Genomic DNA, 22,248 nt, shown 5'->3' with positions numbered 1-22,248 from the left:
ATATATATTTTTTATTTCAATATATATATATTTTATATGAGTCACTAACTTAATAGTTAATCTTTTGTACCTGAGGACAAAAATATAAGTAACTGGTAACATACCTTAGTTTAATATATATATATATATATATATATATATATATATATATATATATATATATATATATATATATATATATATATATGTGTGTGTGTGTGTGTGTAAAATTATAAAAATATAAAAAATAAAGATATTCATGAATTAATTTTTATTTCTTCCTAAACACTACTAAAATATTTATGGCATTTTCTCAAAACAATATGGTATACACAAATGAAATTCATGCAACTTAAATATGTGGCTTAGTCCATTAGAAAAGAATTTGTTCATGAAATAATGAAAAATTATAAATGAACAACACATTTTCTAATGTAACTATCAACAAATATTTTTTCACTCATTTCGAATAACACTATTAAAAATACTTTATATGTATCTTAATTCTTTTCATAATGCTTTCCTATCAAAATCATTATTTAGTAAAGTTATAAGTCTACCAAGTACAATATTGGAAAAAAAATCCTCCCAAATGATAAATAAAAGTTTAATTATCATTATAAACATATATATAAATTTCACTATAAAATGAAGGTAAGTTACAAACCATGCACAATGTTTTAACAATTAAGTTCATGCATGCAAGGGATAAAAAGGATACACATTTTAATCTATGGAGTAAGATCCAAATTAATTTTCGACAAAATTTTAGTTGAATATTTAGCTATCAACAAATTTTAATTAGCAAATTGGTTCCTAATAATTTGTATTGCTAGACAAATTCGTCTTTATATCAAATTCTCCGATGAAAAAAAATAAATTTAGTTAAATCAATTTCTATTGTTATTTAAGAAAACACTTAAAATTTATTAAAAATTATAAACGTTAATATAAGTGATTTGAGTAGGCAATTTTTCGTTAGCCTTTAATTAAGTAAAAAAATCTAATAATGTAAAAACTTATTTGTTTAATAAACTAAAATGTTCATGACTAACTTAAAAACTAAAAAAATTTTAAATACTATAATTGGAGTATTATTCCTCAATGTAGTTAAGAGTAAATTTTGTCCTCAGAATTAGAGAGAAGCAAATGGGTGCTCGTAATGATGAACCAATGTTTTGCATATACAAGATCAGAGGAACACATACACACTAATGCATTTGAAGAAGACAAATCCAACAAGCAATTATCATTTGAATAAACAATGTAGATTATTACTATATTATATATTAATTTCCCCACATAATTACGCAACAAAAATGATGAGATTAATTGAAAAGGAAGGAAAAATGAAGGAAAGAAAGATGTACGTACGTGAATTATGAAGGCCCTTAATTAATTAATTAATTAAGAATGATAATAACGCGATACTTGAAAGGGATGTATGGTGCAACACATGAGGATCAGAAGGGTAACAATGTTAGAGAATCCAGATTACAACAATGTGTGTGTGTGTGTGTGTGTTGTGGAAGGGAACAAAGAGAGAACAAGAACACTGAAAATGAGGCAATGAAAGAGGGTGAGAGGAAAAAGAGTAAGGTGAGTCACATCACATGCAAAAATTAGACAATTTCACAAAAACAAATTAAATAAATCAAATGATTTTGGTCTTAAATCTAGTAGCTCCACTTCACCTCCCAAAGTATTTTAAAGACTTTTTTTTAATATTATGTGTATATTAAAATTAGTTACTAATATTAATTATTATATATTTATATGTAAATATATATTTTATATTTTAATATATATTTTATATTAATATTTAATTTTAATGACTGATTTTAATATATATTATTTAATATAATTTTTTTAACCAAAAATAAATGCTCGTATAGTGTGTCTAAAATCAGATTTAATTTTTTTGACCTTCTTCTAAATCATGAAATTGGAATAGTTAGATTAATTGTATCGGCTTATTCAATCATATTTATTTATTTGAATAATCATACACTGATTATCATAAAATATGATTAGATTTAATTTTTTTTTACATTGTCACATCAAAACTAAATTATTCTTTTTTATGATTAATACTTAAAATGATCCTCAAAAAATCGTATAAGTAAATTTTGTTCCTCAAATATTCAACAACTCAATTTAGTTTATTAAAAAAAAAAAACTAACGTGAGTGAAATTAATTCTTTTATTATGCCATGCATGGCTTTTTTGATAGAAGATAAATTTTATTTAAAAAAATTATATGACATTTACAAATAACAAAAAAAATATTAATTTTACTCAAAATATATTTAGTTTTTAGATTTTATATAAAAAATGTTGTAACATTGTGAGTTATCTTCTGTTTTTGACTCTTAAAAGTGAATTTTTTTTAGATAATTTTTCATTATAATAAATCATCTTTGATGTATCTTTTTATATCTGTATCACAAGACCTAAATCTTCTATCAAGAGAGAGAACCAAACCATCATACAAGAAGAATCAAATATTACAAAAGAAAATTTCATACCAATATAATTATTGAAAGAAAATAATAAAGCCAATAAATTACAAAACAAGAAGAGAAATAGATGATAAGAGAAAGAAGAGAAAAAAGAAAAAAAATTGATGAAAGAAGAAAGAATCCAACCTACATAGAGAAATGGAAAAAAAAAAGAGAGATGAAAAACAAGAGAAGAAAAGGAAGAACAAAGAGAAAAAAATAGAAAAAAATGGAGAAAGGAGAGGGAGGGCCACCGCTACATTGCACGACTGATGGCGGCAATGTCCCTCCAAGACAGAGCCTCAGACCATCTCCAATAGAAAACTCATTCCAGTTCCTGTTTATGGCCCACCTGTCATAAAAAGTAAATCCACATCAGCTTTTGCGTCATAAACAGTAAATAGGAACTCAAAGCATTTCTCTCTTCTCCATTAGGAGGAACTAACTTTAGTCCCTGTTGTAGTCCCACCTAATTAATTAATTAATTAATTAAAATACTTGAAATTAATGTAATTAATTTTTTTTATAATATAATTTAAATATTTAAATTTAAAAATAATTCACTATTAAAAGATATTAATATTAAATAAATTTATACATAACAACAATACACAATATATAATTTGGGATTACACAAATTTGTAAAATTACTTAATACAAAAAAAAAACATAATTAAATTCTACAGTTGACGACAAGCATTGTGAAATTGCCATATGTGTTCAATCAAGTCCTCTTTCAATTGTCTATGCTGCTGCCTATTTCGAAGTTGGGCATTTCTTTGGAGAAATTGATGGTATGGTGCAAAATCTTCTTCTCCCAGCTGAGGTTGTGATAATCCATTTTCAACATCATCATACTCTAAGTCTTGAGCAAAATTTCCTGCATAAGTGTCTCTTTCATCCTCAACAATCATATTATGCAATATAATACAAGCTCTCATTATGTTGGCAAGCTTCTTCTTTTCCCAAAAACGAGCTGGACCACGTATAATTGCAAAGCGTGCTTGCAACACTCCGAATGCTCGTTCCACATCTTTTCTTTGCCCTTCTTGGTATTGTGCAAATAACTTGCGTTTCTCCCCTTGTGGCTTTGAGATTGATTTGACAAATGTGGCCCATTCAGGATAAATACCATCTGCTAAGTAGTATCCCATTGTATAATTATTACCATTAATAGTATAATTTACCTCCGGAGCACGATCATTTAGAATGTCATCAAACACTGGAGAACGATCTAACACGTTGATATCGTTGTTTGAACCAGAAACTCCAAAGAACGCATGCCATATCCAAAGGTTTGAAGATGCTACAACCTCAAGTACAATGGTTGCAACCCCACGATAACCACTCATGTACATACCTTTCCACGCCTTTGGACAATTTTTCCATTGCCAATGCATGCAGTCAATGCTACCCAACATGCCAGGGAAGCCACGACCCTCCGCCATTTGTAGCAGGCGATGTACGTCATTTGGATTGGGTTTTCGCAAGTATTCATTCTGGAACACAGAAATGACACCTTCAACAAAATTTTCCAAGCATTCAATTGTAGTGCTCTCGCCTATGCGCACATAATCATCAATAGCATCAGCTGCTACGCCGTATGCTAACATCCGTATCACAGCGGTACATTTCTGAAGTGGCGACAAGCCTCTTCTTCCAGTTGCATCAACCCTCTGGTGGAAATATGGATAGACGTTTGAGAGAGCGTCTACTATCCGAAGGAACACATCTCTTCTCATTCGAAATCTCTGTCGAAAAATGTCAGCATTATACACCGGTTCATCTGCAAAGTAATCTTGAAAAAGGCGATCATGTCCTGCTTCTCGATCTCTGTTGATCCATCTACGAGTAATTGGGATAGGGCTTCTATCGATATCTTCTTCTTCAGAATCTTCGAGTAAATACTCATCGATCCAATTATCTATCAGTGTGTTATCTTGCCGTCTTCTTTTGCCATACAAAACCTCATTAAACATATCATCAAAATTTTTAGCCATATGGAGAAATGTAATTTTTAGTTCTCTGTCGAGGTGAGAAAGAAGAGTTGAAGTGGAGTTGTGGAGTCATTGATAGTTGATATTTATAAGTGGAGAAACTAGTTTTGTAACGGCTAGTTTTGCAACGGCTAGTTTTGCAACGGCTACTTTTGCAACGGCTAGTTTTCCTTAACGGCTACTTAACGGCTAGTTTTGCAACGGTCACTTTCATAAACAATAACGGCACAATAATATTGACTAATTTAAAAACTTACATCAGAAGTAAATAAAACAAACTACATCACATAGCAGTAATACGCAATAAATAAATAAGAACATACTACATAACACTACGAATACAAGGAACCATTAAGTAAACCACTTGGCCATTATTTTCTCACATGCAATCTCATGAAGAGCTCGTCGTTTCTCACTCATTGTAGACGTGTCAGCATTAAGTATTTGCATATCCATTTCCCTTTCTTTTGCTTTTATCTCCATTTTTTTAATATACCTCTGAGTTTGTAATTCTTGTTCTTTCATTTCCGCTTGAATTTGTAACTCCTTCTCTTTGATTGCCATCATCTTTGCTCTATGTTCCTTCTCCTCTTCTCTTTCTTTTTCCCTTTTCATTAGTTCCTTTTCTCTAACATTCTTAATATCTTCCATGAGAGATAATTTTTTGACAACCGATGATTTTCTTTCGCTAAAATCTTCAGACATCTGTGCTTTTCCCTTACCTCTTCGCTTGCTCTTCTTTGATCCTTGTGGGCGAACGGGAGAGTCCACACCGGGTTCGTCAGCCAACGGTGTTTCTGGGTTTGATGAGGATGAGTATGCTCCAGTTGCACTAACCTTGGTTCTCTTTGAGCCGCCACTCTGTGTAGGTAGTTGGCTTCTCCATTTTTGCTCCAACCGAAGCATGTTCCAATGCCTCTCAAAAGTGAACTTTTGACCATAATTTGTGGAATAAAGTTTATAAGCCAACTCCTTTATATCATCAGCGTTCGAACCACTCCTTATGTTTCGACTAGCTTGATCGTAGCAACCAGCAAATTGTGCAACAGCCTTGTTGATCTTATACCATCGTTTCTTACATGCAACTACCTCCTTGTCATGTCGGTGCAAAATTCTACACAGTAGTTATGAATTCGACTCCAAAATGTTTCTCCCTTTTGATCGGTACTAACTACAGGGTCAGTTGAAACATTTAACCACGCACTGATCAACATCTCATCCTCTTCCCAATGCCAGTGTTGAATACTATCTTGCCTCCGATCTTCAATATCATCATCATTGAGGTCAATAGCATCTAATCCACTATTGCGAATTTGGACTAGATTGTATAGGAGTCTGAGAGGATGGGTTAGAAGAGCCACCAACATCATATGAGTTATGTCTTGATGCACTGAATTGAGTTGGAAACGGCAAGGAAGTTGGAGTAACATTTCCGATAGAAGGGTTAAATATGGATGAAAATGGAAAATGAGGTGTTTGTGAATTTTGATTTTGCGGTTGGAATATAGGAAACTGATTATTATAAGGAGCTTGAAATTGAAATTAGAAAGATTTTGTGGATTTGGATTTTGAAATGTATTTGGTATTGTGAAGTTTTGATTTGGAACTTGAGTGTTTGAGGTTTGAGATTGTTGGGTATTTGGAATTTGAGGAAAGTTTTGTAAGTAATTGAAGAAAGAGTTGAGTTGGTTTGGATCCATTTTTTCGAAAAAAAATAATAGTAGTAGAACTTTGATTTTGTAAACTTGGAAGAAGATGAAGAAGAGTAGTAGAGAGTGTAAGAATAGAAGTGTATCTAAGTGGTATATATAGAGTAACAAAATATTAATTTATTAATAATAACAGTAACATAATAACGGCTAATTTCCAACAGTTAATTTTACAACGGCTAGTTTTGCAACGGCTAATTTAATATAATAATATAAATTATTATGTAAATAAAAATTTAATCATTTAATTAATTAATTATTATAATTATTAGTAAATTAAATACGATTTAATTATTTAATATAATCAATCATATTTAATTTATTAATAATTATAATAACTAATTAATTATGTAAAGTATACTATATATATATATATATATATATATATATATATATATATATATATATATATATATATATATATAACTATTAACTCAATACATATATATATAAAGTATTAATTTTATTAATAAAATATTATTTTTTTTTTGAGAGAGAGCGTCCCTCTGAACAGGGCCTTTGCTGCCCTAAACTTCGTGAAGGAACTCTTTTTTTAATTGTTTCAATGGTAGACCCTTTCTTTTTCCTGACACACAGTAAATGGGGTTCAAAATTTTTGAACCGTTGGAGTTGCTCTCAAACGAGAGAAAAAGTGTTAAGACATTTTCTTTGACTATGTTAGATGGTGGATATTACTATGAAAATTTTATTATTGTCTTTGTGTGAAAGATGTTTTTTTTTATCATTAGATGATGAAATATATAGTTTGATTGTGATATGTTTTAAAAGTGTTATTTTTTTTAAGTGTGATTAAATAAACAAAATACACTTTTAACACAAGAATCTTCATAAAAAGATGTTTTTAACATTTTCATTTGAGTAGTTGTCATTAGATAGCGAAAGATAGTAGTCCTTGAGTCCTTTCTTGCTACCCATTTTTCTTAGGAAGTGTGTAAACTATTATTTTGTTATTCAGATTTTATTTTTATAAAAATTAAATATATCCAAAAAAATATAAAAATTGAAATAATAGTATTTTAATTTTTTAAAATTAAATTTGTTTAAAAATAATTTTTCAAATTTTGAACTAAACATGAGAATATAATATCTCATTTTAAAATTTATTTTTGGTAATTTATCCTTAAAAAATTTAAAAAATTGAATACAAAATCATAATCCAATACAATTCAATAAAATTTAACATAATATAAAACAATCCAATCATAATGTAACATAATCTAACATGTATATTAAAAATAAATAAAATAAAAATAGTTTGCAACATATAAAATATATAGCATGATTCACCTTAATAAATAAGGATATTTTAATAAATTCAAGTTAGCGAAAATTTAACAGGCCCTGTAAAGTAGTTACCTCTATCCCTATCTTTGTCTTTATTTATTTGTGAGGACGAGGATAAAATTTTTAGATATAAATAATTTTAGTATGAAATATACAATATTTGATCATTTTAATATTTTACATTGTTACAACGGTAGTATAAAATATTATTGATATTTTGTAAAAAAATATTTTTTTAATTATAAAAAGATAAAACATTATTGATATTTTGTAAAATAATATTATTTTAATTATATAAAAAAAATGTCATTAACGCTTTTAAAACACCCACAATAATATATAAGTGTATGCTATGGTACCTATATACACTTGCCTAACTTACTAAAAAAATAAAAATTAATATTTAAATTAAAAATATAAAAATAAACAATTTTTTAATATTTAAAACTTACTAAAAAAGCAACTTCGACAATTTCGACACCAAAATTAAAGACATAGAAAAATTGGCCTAATATATATCACAAAATTTAAATCACCTTTAAGAATTCCATCTTCATAATCTAATATATAAAAATAAAAGTTCATGAGACGAATCTCTATTTTCGTGTGAATTTTGCAAATTTCTATTGGTCATTTTTACAAATATTTATTTCTAGCCGTCTTTTCACTATCCCTAACTATGCATCACTTTTTAATGTGTCGCCAATACTAACGGTAGCACATTACTAAAATGTTATTAGAAAAATCAAGTTCACTCAATTTTTAAGCCCAAATTAAAACATTAACCCATTGGTAATAGGTTTAGGGATTTAAAAAAAGACTAAAATATTATTTTAGCTTTTAATATATAAGTTAAGTCGTAATTTTATTTCTAATATTTAAAAGTTGCAACGTCTTATTTTTATTCAAAATATTTTATTGTCATATTTTAGTTTTTTTATTAAAATTAATTTTTTTAAATATTATTTTTTATTATATTTTTTTTAAATAAAGATAAAAATCATAATTACAATTATCATAGTAGTAGTTGTAATTTCAAAAAAATTTAATTAGAAGAATAAAATAAAATGAAATAAAATATCTAAAATAAAATAATACATTTCAATCGTTAAAGATGAAATTAGGACAAATGTGAAATTCTTTAAAAAATAATAGAAGGGGCAGTTCGGTCTTGTTAACTTTCAGTTTCGATCATTCTCAACCCTTTCTCTCTCTCTCTGGCTCTTGTTTCTGACTCGTGAGAACTTAGAAAGCTTGGAAAGGTCGATCCCTGTATAAGGCCGTGTTTGGTGGTCGCTAGGAGAAGGACGATGTCAGGGAAAGGCGCAAAGGGTTTGATAACTGCCAAAACCCCCGCACCAAACAAGGACAAAGATAAGAAGAAGCCTGTTTCTCGTTCCTCCAGAGCTGGTCTTCAGGTTCCTTTCTTTTATTATTATAATATACTTTTCGCCATTTCAGATTTACTTTTCTCTCGTTTCTATTTTTTTTCTTTTTCTGTTAAACGTTCGCAAGTTCTGAAATTGTTTATATCTTTTGTCTCTTTATTACTACTGTTTTTCGTTCCGCATTTTGATTCATGTTTTGTTTGTAGCTGTAGTCTATAGTACATTAGATTTATTAGCTTCTGAATTATAATTTTCTAGGTGCTGTTTTAGTAACATTTCTCAATTTTTTTTTCTTTTTCTATTTGTTAATGTGATTAAGGATGTTCTTGGTTAATTTGGTTGTGCTTTGGAAGGTGGAAAATTGAAGCATGAAATGAAACTAATTTATGAAAGAATGAAAATGTTGTTTTTAACAAATGATCCTCTCAACATACATATATGAATTATGCGAATCAGTTGCTGTACATTTTGTGTGTTCTTGAAATTTTAGTTATTTTACATCAATTCTGTGAAATGATGAAGGGTCTTTGTTTGCCTTGTAGATGTATTTCTTTCAATATGATCCTTTTGTATGTAAGATTCTGCTTTTTTGGTCATTGATTCTATGAATTATGCGAAAAGGCATCCTATCTAACTTTGACACTTACTATGTAGTATAATAATCTAGTTAAAAGATAGAGCAGGTCACGGTAGGTTCACGATAGAAGACGACGAAAACAATCAATAAAACCATTTATTCACACGAAGTATTGATTGGTGAAACCCAGCTGAAGCTACAACTGTGGTTGAGGAAGGAATTCTAGAGTCTTCCCTTCTTGCCCTTAGGTAACAACTTCCACAACTGAACTCCCTCAAGACCCTATTTGTAATTAATTGTCCCTAAGTAACTCAACCAAATCCATTCAGCTTCTTCCATTACATGCTATATACAATTTTCACATGCTAATTCTAATTGGTCTATCACTGCCATATACTGTTGTCACCTTGGGACTTGGCTCACTGCTCACAAGCCTTATTCCATAATTGGGGCCATGCCATGCTATCATAGTCAAATGCAAAATGAGGCCCTTACATAGCGTTTGGAAGTCGCCTATGGTCACAAATATATAGACAGTACAGAAACCTATTCTGTAGCTGTTACTATAACATATAAATTTTCTATATTTGGTCCTTCCAGCAATGAGGACAGTGCAGCAAGACAAGTAGATAACAACAATAACAAAACCTGTGTTATATAGTTGGTTCCAAGTCCGGATAGGAGGAGGCTTATGTTAGGCCTTCAACAGCCATTGAAATTTCATGAAATGGACCAAACATCGGAGACAAGACAATGAGACAAAAACAACTTCTGACAATATTTTTATAAATATTTTATATTTTCATCTTTATCCTCACAATTTCATATTCAAATCTTAAAATGACATTTTTAGACTGTCTCGTCTCCAAATGTTAGAATTACTATCAAACACACATATGTATCTCTTGCCTCTATTATGTCTAAGAGACAACTTCCACACACAACCTTAAGGTGCTATTAGTTTCCATTCAACACCTCAGTTGTTATAGTGAGACATTAAGAAACTGTAAAACGTTTACTTTGTATGTCTAAATCAAACATTTATGTAAAATACTAAATGGGAAAGAAAGGGAAAAAAAATACATTAAAACCAGTGGTGAAGCATGTAAATAAGATTTATGATCTTGAGAGTCCACAACTTCACATGGTCCTTAAAGAGTAAAGACTTTGCCTAAGCTGTGATTATTGAAATAGTTGTATGATGTTGGTGTGCAATTCTATTCATAACCAATGCTGTATCGGTTAATTAATGTATTCTTGTGTGGCATGTACAAATTGTACATATACACATGTTGGGCTTGCAAATATTTGTGGATTATTGGTACAAAATCATATGATAAACTCCTATTTTTGTTCAGTAATTTCGTATTTATTTCTGTAAATGTGTTGGGGTGTTTCATATTGTGTATCTTTTTTATCCAGTTCCCTGTTGGACGTATTCACCGACTCCTGAAGTCAAGGGTCACAGCTAATGGAAGAGTTGGTGCCACAGCTGCAGTGTATTCTGCTGCTATCCTTGAATATTTGACTGCGGAGGTGCTAGAGTTGGCTGGCAATGCAAGCAAGGATCTGAAGGTAAAGCGTATAACACCGCGACATCTACAGCTTGCTATTCGAGGGGACGAAGAACTCGACACACTCATCAAGGGAACAATAGCTGGTGGTGGTGTTATTCCTCATATTCACAAGTCTCTTATCAACAAGTCTTCAAAGGAGTGAGTGGTACATATCATTCGGAATTTCGGATCAACATGGGAGAAATGAGTTTCTTTTTTTAATCTGTAAATTTGATGATATCTTGATTTTGTGGATAAGTTGCTTCTTGCATTAGTTTGATCCACTCTTGGAGGCAAGCTGAAAATTTCTGGTTTCCTTATTTATTATTGTATTAACTGACCTCTTTGACTAATGTGCCCGGTACTTCAAGATCAAAATATTGCTCGTCTCTTGAATTTGTTCTAGGTTATTTTTTGCATTGGCCAAATTGTAATCTGGTGCCAAATTCCTGTTATTTCTCATAACTTAAGTCTGTTCAATTTAAATTTAAATTGCTCGTTTCTGCAATTTACAAGGTCAGTTGCTGAGATGTATAAGCAAATTTAGCGGGATTTCTTTGTTCAAGAGAGGCGGTGCTAAGTGAAATGATCAGAATAAGTGAACAATCATTTGATTTGATTCTTTTTAAGACCATAAATCTGTTTTGCTATATAGAGAACATGAAATAACACAATCTGAAAGGAGTAATGAGATCAGGAGAACAAGCCCCGCAATCCTTCCATTTGATCACATTGTAGTAATCATGCAATTTAGTCCATACGATGTGATTATGTGGCACATTCATTTCACCAACAAAAATAAATCTTACAAAATATTAGCTCATTCCATTTCAACTTATTGCCTAACAGCTCAATATTATAAAAATCATGCAACTCATTTAAGATGTACAACATTAACTTGATCATCGATATACTTAATACAAAAATTTTACCCCAAGAAATAAATAAGGCTGCCATTCGTCTCTGCTTTTGTATAAGAACAATTAGCCGAGAGTGGAAAATTTTGCCCGACTTAGAACCACTTCTGATGTCAGAATAGCAAAAAGCTCCCGGGTGGGCGAATCAAAGTGCCGTTAAACATCATTGCGGACTTGGGTACCATCTTTTAAGATTGCCAATTCTGAAGCCAAGGCAATGTGATCACTACCCCATTTCTATGTACAGAATGAAAAGTAGAAAAAATATTATAAGTCGAGGTATACATTCCAAGCCACAATATGCAAGATCAGGGCAATCAATTAAGTATCTTATTATCGATAAGGGAAGTCCGTCTCAACTATAATCATTTTTGGTCATATGTAAATATAATGTGCTGAAACAGGGCCTATATAAACAGCTATTAGTTCACCACCCACCCAGACAGGCTAAAACTGCTGATACTGAAAGAGCGTGGCTAGTCATAAACTGAACATAATTCATATTGAATCTTAATTCAAGAAGACTTGTAATAAAGGCCATAAATAAACCTATCAACCTGCAAATTTTCACAAAAAACCACAATTTTGTTACCTTTGTTGGAAATCCAGGAGTCCATTCCATGGCATGTTTAGGTATTGGAGCGAGAACTCTGGTTGTCTGCAAACCTTCGGACCGCCTGCACAACAGATCAGGAGAGATGTATATTTCTATCAGCTGCTTTTGCCCAGAGTAACGCATGCAAAAAATGCAAAATCAATTTTGTTGACAGCTACTTTATACTGAAATTTTCATGTCATAACTCGGCAATGAAACTATTGATATGCAAGAATATCACAATAAGATTTTTCAATTGCTATGAATTCGGAATATAATAAGCAAAACAGTGGTTGTAAAACTATAGCACAATCAGCACCTACCAAATGTAGTCAACAGTGCCCAAAAAGCATCTATTATAACTGGTCACCAGCGGCTCTCCATGGGGGTCTCTGGTCCCTGAAGAATCCTGTAGGCATGACAAAAGTGCAAAAACAATAAGTTAATATGAAACAGCAGCAAGTTTAGAAGAAATATGGAAATGCAACGCGTGGGAAGCTTCTATTATATGAAATGCATGAGTCAGCTGATCATATAAAAAAGAATGGACAGAAAATAAAATAAGATATAATTGTGTAAGAATCCTTGTCTGGAATTTACCATAGCTTCAGTATATGTGCTCCTGAGTGGTAAAGGATGCTCCAGGAATGTGCACTCTGAATTTCCTGTTGCTGTCTCTATGTCCATTGGGGTCCAAAATGAGGGGTTATAAGTGGTTCTCTCAGCATTAACATATTCAGAAGCTGAGGTTGAAGACAAGTCACCATCCACTTCATTGCTTTCTGCAAGCAGCAAGTTGGAAGCAGATTCTGATTCCTCAAACTTATATGATTTTTCAATATTTGATTTCATTGATGGACCACGATCAAGACTCGCACCTTCTTCAGTGTTATAAAAGGATGATATGAATGCCGTGTCATCTTCCATATTTTCATTGCCTATGGTTTTATCTACCTCATCAAAGAACAATTTCTCTAGTTTTTCTTCTAGTGGAAAGTCAATGTTGGCGGATTGATGTGATTTATCTACTACTACAGAGGTTGATGAGCTGTTCAATTTGTCATTGGTGAGAAGCTCATCAGACAGTCTTTCTCCACACCCAGTATCAGGTTCTTCAAAAGAATCAGAAACTGAATTCTGGCTGGATAGTGGAGTTGAACAAATTTCTTCATTGAGAATATTTGACGACTCAAGATCTATATTGACCCTGGAAGAATGATCATCTTCCTGGAGAGACGTCGAGGAGCATTCAGACTCCAATTTTCCATTTCCTTCAGGAAAATGTAAGCTGGAAATTTTGCTTGATGATTCTTGCTTTGAAGTAGTGACGGCATCTGATACATGTTCACTTGATGCTCCTTGATTTAAACTTTGGACAGTATCCAATACATGTTCTGTGCATCCCAAACCAATTGTATTAGAATGAATTGCATAAAGAGCTAAGGTCAAAGTTCAGATGTCAATTATCTCATCATTAATGATTTCAGCGGATCATACCTTCACTATAAGTAGGATTTGACTCTTCAATGTTTTCAATTTCACCAAAAGTCTTGCAATGATCAACGGCAGTATCCTGTACATCCCTTATTGCATATGCATCACTCTCCTTATCATGCTGCACATTTGTCAGAGACTTATCAGGCATATTCGAAATAGTGTCAGAAAATTGATTCTCTGAACTGTTACTCTTGGAATCTGGATTCTGCATGTCTGACAAAGAATTATTTTGTTCAATATTAACTTCCTCATCACCCACATTAGATGTGGTCTGAACTGAACCATTAGCAGATCTGTCACAGCATTGTTTTGTAAGATTTAGCATATATTTCTTGTGAAATGCAAGATCAACTTGTTTCATCACAAACACAAAAAAACATAAAAGCCTACCTTGAATTAGGACCATAAAATCTTGATGCACAAATTACAGCAGAAGCTTGTCCTGATACCTTATTCCTATCTATTCCAGACAAATCTAACTGCAAAAATATCAAGATCTCATTTTTGTTGTTTTGGCCATGTCAGTAATCAACACAGGATACAGTAAAGAACTAAAGCATATACCTTCTGTTCTGAGATAAAGTTGTACAAAGGACTCTGAGACAAGATAAAGAATATTAATGTCATAAAACCTGTAACACCATACAAAATGACAATGATAATGAATGAAAAGAGATAAGAGAAAAAATCACCTTAGGGGTGCAATTAAAATCGCCACAGATAACAACAGGAGCATTATTCCAGAGTTCAGAAACAGCTTTAGCCCTATCAATTAGCACTCTAACCTGTTGAAGCATATATAGATGAGAAAGCATACACAAGAGGAATTTAGAATCATATTTTCAACAAAGCAGCAGCTAGCAGAGTCAGCTATGAAGAACTGATATCACAAGTTCAAATAGAGACTGAAACAGAGATAAATGAGATTGGATATACTTTTCAGTGTTCACAGAAGTTCCGCTCACACGACACACATATTCATTGTTTCATTAAATTGCATGTTTAAGGGACCTTAGCTTGCATTGACTGAAGGATAGTTTGATAATGAATAATTGCAAGAGATGCTTACACTAATGGGTCTATAGGTGGTACAAATGAATATAGCTTGAGGCATTATAAAAAACACACAATAAGATTTAAGACATGACAGTCTTAATCTATATGCTGGATGTCCAGAACACTATCACGTAAACGGAGGGCTTCATCAAGATGGGAAAATAGAGACTAATTTTAAGGTATAAAATGGAAAATTAAAGTTAATTGGCTAAAAGTTCAATCCTGAAACTAGCATGGTAAACATTTAGAACTTCAAGGTTTCAGACAATTAAATACAACAGTAGCAACAACTTCTTATCCCATTAGGTAGGATTGGCTACATAGAATAAATGACACTATTGGATATAATAGAAATTAATAAATGAATAAGAGCCTATGCAACAAACAGTAGTTACCTGGCCAAGCTTAATTTCTCCTCTATTAGGATTATAAAGCACATGAGTGTTACAAACCACAACTTTACTTGAACCTTTCGTGCTGTAGAATATTACAAATATGTTATAAACATAAAAAAGAAAAATAAACCTAAAAAAATGAATAATAGCTAAAAATATCAAAAGAAGGAAATCCATAAGGTTATGAATGCCTCTAGTCAAGTGAATAAACTTTGTATTTATCTTGATATATGATTAAGGCTCAAGTCAAATAACCTTCAGTCAACAAATTAAACTACTGTGGTATACTTGTATACGGTATACAAAGGAATCTACAGTGCCATAATTATCATACTTGAATATCTAATACCAACATATTGAACTCCGCTGAGACTTAACTTAACTAGGCTGATGATATTGCCACTTCTATTTTTGATAATGCCACTCCACACATGATTTTTTGAATTGCATGTTTGCATGAATTTGTAAAGAGTGACATTATCAAAATAGGAGAGCAATATCCATTTTCCCTTAACTATTGATTAGTATATATCCAATGAAAAATAGGAGGCTGAAGGCTCTTTCTTCCAGTATAAATAGAACTCGAGATACTTCCACTTACTCAAAAACCAAAAAATATAATAGGAGAAAAGTTCAAAGTCATGTAGCCAAAAAAGGGGGAAATCACCTTGACGGGACAGATCCATTTTGAGTTTTGAACTGTTCAAAGGAGTAGAATACAAATAAGAATTACAAGAAAATTAATAAAGGAGTGAACATTTAAGATAAATAAGGATTCTCAATTTGTTTTAACAGAATTTGAACTAGGCAAAGCAATTACAACTAGAATGCGAATACAATATACCTCTAGCACACATATCTGTGCAACATTATCTCTAAGTCCCAGCTTATTAAACTCAATGCATTCTTCATATAACAAATTGAACCTATAATCAGGATAAATGTGATTATTAATTACTACATGAAGAAAATTACAAATAAAATTGATGGATCCTCTTTCCCACTGCCCAACCCACATACATCAAGGGGCATTAAATAAGTGCAAAATGGACATTGGAATCAGAAGGAACAAGATCAAAACTCCCTAGAAAATAGAACAGAAAATACTCAAAGAATACAATTAATTAAGGTGTACCAGAGATAATGGCTTATATAATAGAAAAATGTGTATAGTTTGATACTGCAAGACCCCAGATTATGCATCATAGTACCCCACACTCTTTCAATTTAGGAGTGCATTTTGGCTATACCATTTGAAATTTGGAGCTAATAAAGTTGTATACTATGAGCCAAATAAGGTTACATAAGTATACCCAATAAAAGAACTGCAAGAGATAATTATGAGTGGCAAAAAATTAACCTAACAAAAAATGAACCATACACAACTTTGGAAAGCAAAAAACAAAATAAGAAGAGCATTATTGCAAAGCAGAGCTGTACAGAACCTTGATGTTCGCCAAAAGATTGCACATCCATCAACTGGATTGCCTGTACGCATCTATAAGGAGACTGAAATGCTGTTAGACTTCTTTATACACAGAATTTTGAAAAAATGGTGTAAAAATCAAAATAAGGATAATTACATGATGATGTTGAAGTTAGTCTACCACGGGTTACTTGGTTACAACTTGTTGATTTTAAAACTATGTTGGACACATTTTAGAATCTTGGTCAATCTATCAATTAAATGATATGAAGCAATGGAACATGGATGCTTATCAAGTGAAGCATACTTCTTTTGGTCTTAACTATCTAAGAACAGAACTTGTACTCTGCATGATCATAGAACCCCATAGGACAAATTTGAGAGTGACCTATTTATAAACAAAATACCACATTATCTATAAAAGTATATAAAAAAAAAAAAGAAACCTCAACTAAACCATACAAGCTAATCCTGAAACAGATAAATGCTTATAAGAAATGGTACAAGCTGTATTGAACAGAAAAGTTTTAACAATATGAATGCTTAAGACAAATAGCTTCTAACCGACCTTCCAGCAGCCACTGTAGCCCTTGAGCTTCAACTCCTCGGCCAACTCATCAAATCTGTCAACCTCCTGGAAGTGATAAATATGAAATCAGAAGTTAATACTGTTTCTAAATCTATATCAAGTGCAGGCTTGCAGGACAGAAGGAACAAAAGATCCAAAGACACAAATTCAGTAGTAAGTGAAATTTCAAATCTTGTTTGAATTAGATGTTGAATATATGATGGAATGTTAATCTCAATATCTGCCATCAACAATTATATGAAAACATGTGACTTCCAGGTAAAACATATGTGGTTCATAGAATTGTTACAGAAGAAGAATCAAATCTTACAGAAGAATATGATCACAAAAATGTTATTCAATAAGCAGTAAGCATTGCGGTGTAATAAACAAGTTACAACAGAATGATAACCTGTAAACACATGATATCAGCTGACCACAAACCAAGCTCAAAAATTAGATTCTTCTTTCTCCACTGCCAGTCCAATATGTGTCGTGGTATGTGGAAGTAAAGTTTACTCCGGTGGTCCAAAGCAAGGTAGTCAGCCAATATATTATAGGACACAATTATAAACCGTTCTGTCAAGCATATGGGAGGATTAGAGAAAAGAAAAAAATATGTTATATTAGCCTGATGATATTACAGGAAAAATAAATTGTTATATTATAGGAGCAACGAAGTGCAGGAAAGTAATACTGTCAAATTATAAATTCTCCTCTCATCAAATAACGGTCAAAGCATTGCAAATTTTCATTTTTTGAAAACTTTTTTAAGTTTTATTGTGGCATGCTTTTAGCTCCACCCTAAATCATAACAAAAGATAAAAGTAGTGAACCTTCCAATGCTCGTTCCTTTGTGTTTGATTCAAAACAAAACTTGTTGGTTCAGATAACATTTGCATCTCAAAATCACAAGCTAAAAAGTGCCATGCTTTGAAATTATTGAAGGTTTGATTTCTGAAGAAACAAACTTTTTAACATGCTTGCTTATGCTTCTTTCACAATAACTTCTTACAAAATGAGAGAAAAAAAAAGTTTTCTGCAGATTGACGCAGCATCTCTTTTTAATCTCAATGTAAGTAATTGCATTCTCATTTCTCAAGATTCATATTCGGGTTCTGCAAGCATGAACCACTTCTTCCTAAACCCTAAAATTGAACTTGCAAATAAAGTCACAAAATCACTTCTAGCATAATATTATGAAGTTACCACAATGAGGAGGAGGCGGCGGCGCCGTTGCAAGTTCCCACTCTCGATAGTCCGGGGGCCGTGGGCGGAGATTCTGCAGCGGACGAAACGCTGGCCTGCGGTGATCATACTGCGGAGGCGGTGGCCGAAACTGCGGCGCAGCGTGGCGAAATTGACAGTTTTGAAGCTGAGGCGAAAGAGGAGCCCTATTATAAGACTGATACTGAAGCTGAGGCGGCGGAGGAGCCCTATTATAAGACTGATTCTGAAGCTGCGGCGGCGGAGGAACCCTATGATAAGACTGATTCTGATACTGCTGCTGCTGCTGCTGCGGCGATGGTGTTTGGTTCGAGAATCTTCCTCTCTCCCCTCGCCGGAGTCCCAAATTGGTGTCGCGTACTGACCGGAAGTGATCGTCGCCAGTAACGTTCTGTCCTCTCCCACTGGAGTAGGAGCGCCCGGAGAATCCTCTCCCACGTCCTCGGTACTGCACACACAAAGAGAGAGAGAGTTAGAATTAAAGAGCGCATTGATGTTTTGTTTACTATGTAATCACGAGAGAGAGAGAGATTGCACATGGTGGCACGAAGACATAATTAAGGTGGTTGTAGTGCCAGCTGTTGAGGTGGCGTCGGCGGCGGCAACGGCGGCGGCGAGCAGATGGTTCGGCGAAGGAGTGCGTCTCATTGTAGGAGAGAGGAAAAAAAAAAACAGGAGAGTAGAGAAGGGTGCAAGCGGTGTTTGCTAGCTGGAGCCTCGAAACATGCTCAATGGATGACACGTGGCTCAACCAATATTTTTTTAAGTTTAATTACTATATAGGTAAATCTTTCTAGATTTACCAAATTTAAAATTAGATTCTTATAATTTTTTTAATTAAATTTTTATATTATAATTTTTTAATTTAATTTTTATAAGGACAAAACGTTTGAAATAATAGAATATTATGTTAAAAAAAACATTCTCACAATAAAATATTTAATTAAAAACATTTTTATATTTTTAAAATACTAAAAGAATCTTTGACATTTTGTCTTAAAATTAGAGAATTTTAGTCTTAATGTGTTATTTGGATGAATAGAAAATAAATAAAAAAAAATAAAAAAAATTTATTTGAATAAAAAAAATTAAAAAAAATCATAATAATATAAAATTATATTAATATTCTTATCATAAAATAAAATATAAATATTTTTATTTATTTATATTTTATTATATTTTATAAATATTATAAAATATTATAATTTTATATATTTAATTTAAATTATTTATCTAATATATATAATATTTAAATATAAAATTTTATTATAATAATATATTAAAACTAAATTTATATCAATATTCGTTAATAATAATATAACTAAGAATAATATTAAAAATATACAAATATAGCACTTTTTTTATTTTTTTATTTGTGATGGTAAAAATAATTTTTATATTTTTCTTCGTAACCAAACAAAAAAAATATTATTTTTCATTCATTTTCTTTTCATTTATTTTTTTTCCACCTATTTTCTATAAAATCAAACATAGTGTATGTTCTTCTTGAAACTCCCATCTAGCCGCATTTTTCCTCCGTCGTGTTCTGGTGTCGTCATCCGTGGCGTGGTTGTTGTCCGTCGCTTGGTCGTCATCCTTCTGCGTCGTCTACGCGTGTTCTACTCTGCTCGTCCCTCATCATTGAACAACAAAGATCTAATCCGCCAGCAACCACTGGAGGCTGGAAATTTTCGAGGAGATGAAGCCTTGTGGTGTTAAGCCAAATGCGATTACTTTCACTACATTGTTGCCTGCACTTTGTGATACGGGAGATGGTGGATAGGTATATTGTTCCCAAGGATAATTTCATCTTCATGAAATTGCTGAGTGGCCAGTGTAAGTGTGGTGACTTAGATGCAACTAGGGATGTGTTGAAAGGGATGATAAGGTTGAGCATTGGAAAAATGGAAAGGAAAACCAGATCTTCTGATTGCATGTGTTAGAGGAGGTTCAAATGCCATGAGATTTTTTCATTAATTTGTCGATGATAAAGATGTTAGACTAATTGGCATGGAAGCTGCTGGATTTGGCTTAGACAGTGACAAGCATATTGCGACATTAACAAAGGGAGAAGTTGGGGTTCTGCATGGAGCTTTGAGTTATCTGCTGCAGGATGATGATGGACAAAATGTTGAGCCTCACTCAATTAGTGCAGGATAATTCATTTGACCCATATTGTGTTAAAAGTTTCCTTGTGTCAACTCAGATTTATGTAATCGCGTCTCAAAAAAATTTTGTGCAACTTAGACTACCTTAGTGTAGGACCTGAATATAGCTTTTTGAAAGATATTAGGCATGCCGAATATTATAGCAACACTGATGAAGAAGCACTATAGAAGGTAACATAGCATGAATTTTTTTGCTTCATCTAACAAATTGTTATACAATTATGTACAAAAAATATTTCTCTTCCTTTTTCTTTTTTGCTTTGGCTTACACTATAATTGTTAGTTCATTAGTTGAACTTATTTCATATGAGAATACTAATTCAATTTTTGATCACTTGTTCCAAATATATATTACTATTATTTTAGTAATCTTAAGTTGTTTATTACTATTATTTGTTCCAGCTATATAATTTGGTCCGTCTTATTTTTCTTTTTTGATTTTAAAGTTGAGAAGTATTACAGGATTATATCTTGATCCTTATCAGTTATTTTTTTTTCTTTTAGAATTCAAGAATTGTTCTTTATTCTGATCCACAATTTATATTTTTTTTTAACTAACCCTGTAGTCTCATGTATCGTAATAAATGACATTACTTCTTTTTATACAAATTTATTATATAAAACTGCAATATTTCTGAAAATATAGAAAAGAAGAGAAATACCAAAGAAATATAAGAATACAAGTAATTACATATTTCACTAATGTATTTTTGACGTTTAACGTTAATAAGAACTAAATTAAAAAAAAATTTACGGTATAAGAATCCAGTTAAAAAGTAAAAAAAATTATAGGAATTTAATTAAAAATTTGATAAAACTATAAAAATCTGCAGAATAAATTTTTTTTTTTGTTAAACTACTAATCTATCTATTAAGTATCAGCTAGATTGATAGATTTATTTTATTGGCGTCTTGTTTTTTTTTAATAATTGTCAAGGAACATTTATAATTTTTTTATTTTTATAATTTTTGATATATATTAACTAAATTTATTATGTAAAAGTTAAAAAATATTAGTAATTTTTAAATTTTTTTTACTGTTGTTTAAAAAAATTGTTAAAATATTATATTATTAAGATTTTATTAAATTTTAGGTGTACTCAATTTAAATTAACTATCATAATTGATATAAACTCATTATTATTACAAAAATGCATATTTTATTTTATAGTAAATAATAAAGAATTTAACACAATATTTTATCTAAAATATATAAAAAAATAAAGATATTTATATCAACTAACCAGATAGATATAACACTAAAAATTCAAAGTTTGATATTTTAGAATAACTAGTAACAAATAAATAATATTAATAACAACAATTAACAATGTTATTCTTATATATATATTCAATTTTTATGAAAAAAAAATCACTAATATTTTTC

At 31.3% G+C, this 22,248-nt stretch overlaps 2 protein-coding genes across 3 annotated transcripts; one reads left to right on the top strand and one right to left on the bottom strand.

Annotated features, from left to right (window-relative positions):
- The first annotated feature begins 8,607 nt into the window (after positions 1-8,607).
- Positions 8,608-11,390, top strand: LOC112697456 (probable histone H2A variant 3). Its single transcript, XM_025750640.2, has 2 exons — positions 8,608-8,909; positions 10,879-11,390. Exons 1-2 carry the CDS (start codon positions 8,802-8,804, stop codon positions 11,173-11,175), a joined length of 405 nt encoding a protein of 134 aa, XP_025606425.1. The 5' UTR covers positions 8,608-8,801; the 3' UTR covers positions 11,176-11,390.
- Positions 11,391-11,770: 380 nt separating this feature from the next.
- Positions 11,771-19,442, bottom strand: LOC112697455 (carbon catabolite repressor protein 4 homolog 6). Of its 2 annotated transcripts, XM_025750639.3 has the most exons (17): positions 19,231-19,442; positions 18,676-19,141; positions 17,879-18,045; positions 17,467-17,532; positions 16,918-16,970; positions 16,317-16,398; positions 16,140-16,171; positions 15,473-15,554; positions 14,714-14,806; positions 14,586-14,618; positions 14,412-14,500; positions 14,022-14,314; positions 13,403-13,918; positions 13,125-13,306; positions 12,848-12,933; positions 12,522-12,606; positions 11,771-12,166 (listed from the first exon to the last, which is right to left on the bottom strand). In XM_025750639.3, exons 1-17 carry the CDS (start codon positions 19,339-19,341, stop codon positions 12,086-12,088), a joined length of 2,517 nt encoding a protein of 838 aa, XP_025606424.1. In that variant the 5' UTR covers positions 19,342-19,442; the 3' UTR covers positions 11,771-12,085. The 2 variants fall into 2 exon arrangements, with proteins under 2 accessions (XP_025606424.1, XP_025606423.1); XM_025750638.3 differs by having other exon boundaries at positions 13,125-13,918.
- Between the last annotated feature and the right edge of the window lie 2,806 nt (positions 19,443-22,248).

The sequence above is a fragment of the Arachis hypogaea genome, chromosome 16, assembly GCF_003086295.3.
Source record: "Arachis hypogaea cultivar Tifrunner chromosome 16, arahy.Tifrunner.gnm2.J5K5, whole genome shotgun sequence".
NCBI lineage: Eukaryota > Viridiplantae > Streptophyta > Magnoliopsida > Fabales > Fabaceae > Arachis > Arachis hypogaea.
This window is presented reverse-complemented; position numbering and strand designations above follow the sequence as displayed.

Coding starts and splice junctions, on each gene's coding strand:
- LOC112697456 (XM_025750640.2), top strand. CDS start 8,802: ATGTCAGGGAAAGGCGCAAAGGGTTTGATAACTGCCAAAACCCCCGCA. Junction 8,910..10,878: donor CCTCCAGAGCTGGTCTTCAG/GTTCCTTTCTTT, acceptor TTTTTTATCCAG/TTCCCTGTTGGACGTATTCA.
- LOC112697455 (XM_025750638.3), bottom strand. CDS start 19,341: ATGAGACGCACTCCTTCGCCGAACCATCTGCTCGCCGCCGCCGTTGCC. Junction 18,046..18,675: donor GCCGCCTCCTCCTCATTGTG/GTAACTTCATAA, acceptor TATGCTTGACAG/AACGGTTTATAATTGTGTCC. Junction 14,501..14,585: donor ACTTTATCTCAGAACAGAAG/GTATATGCTTTA, acceptor ATATTTTTGCAG/TTAGATTTGTCTGGAATAGA.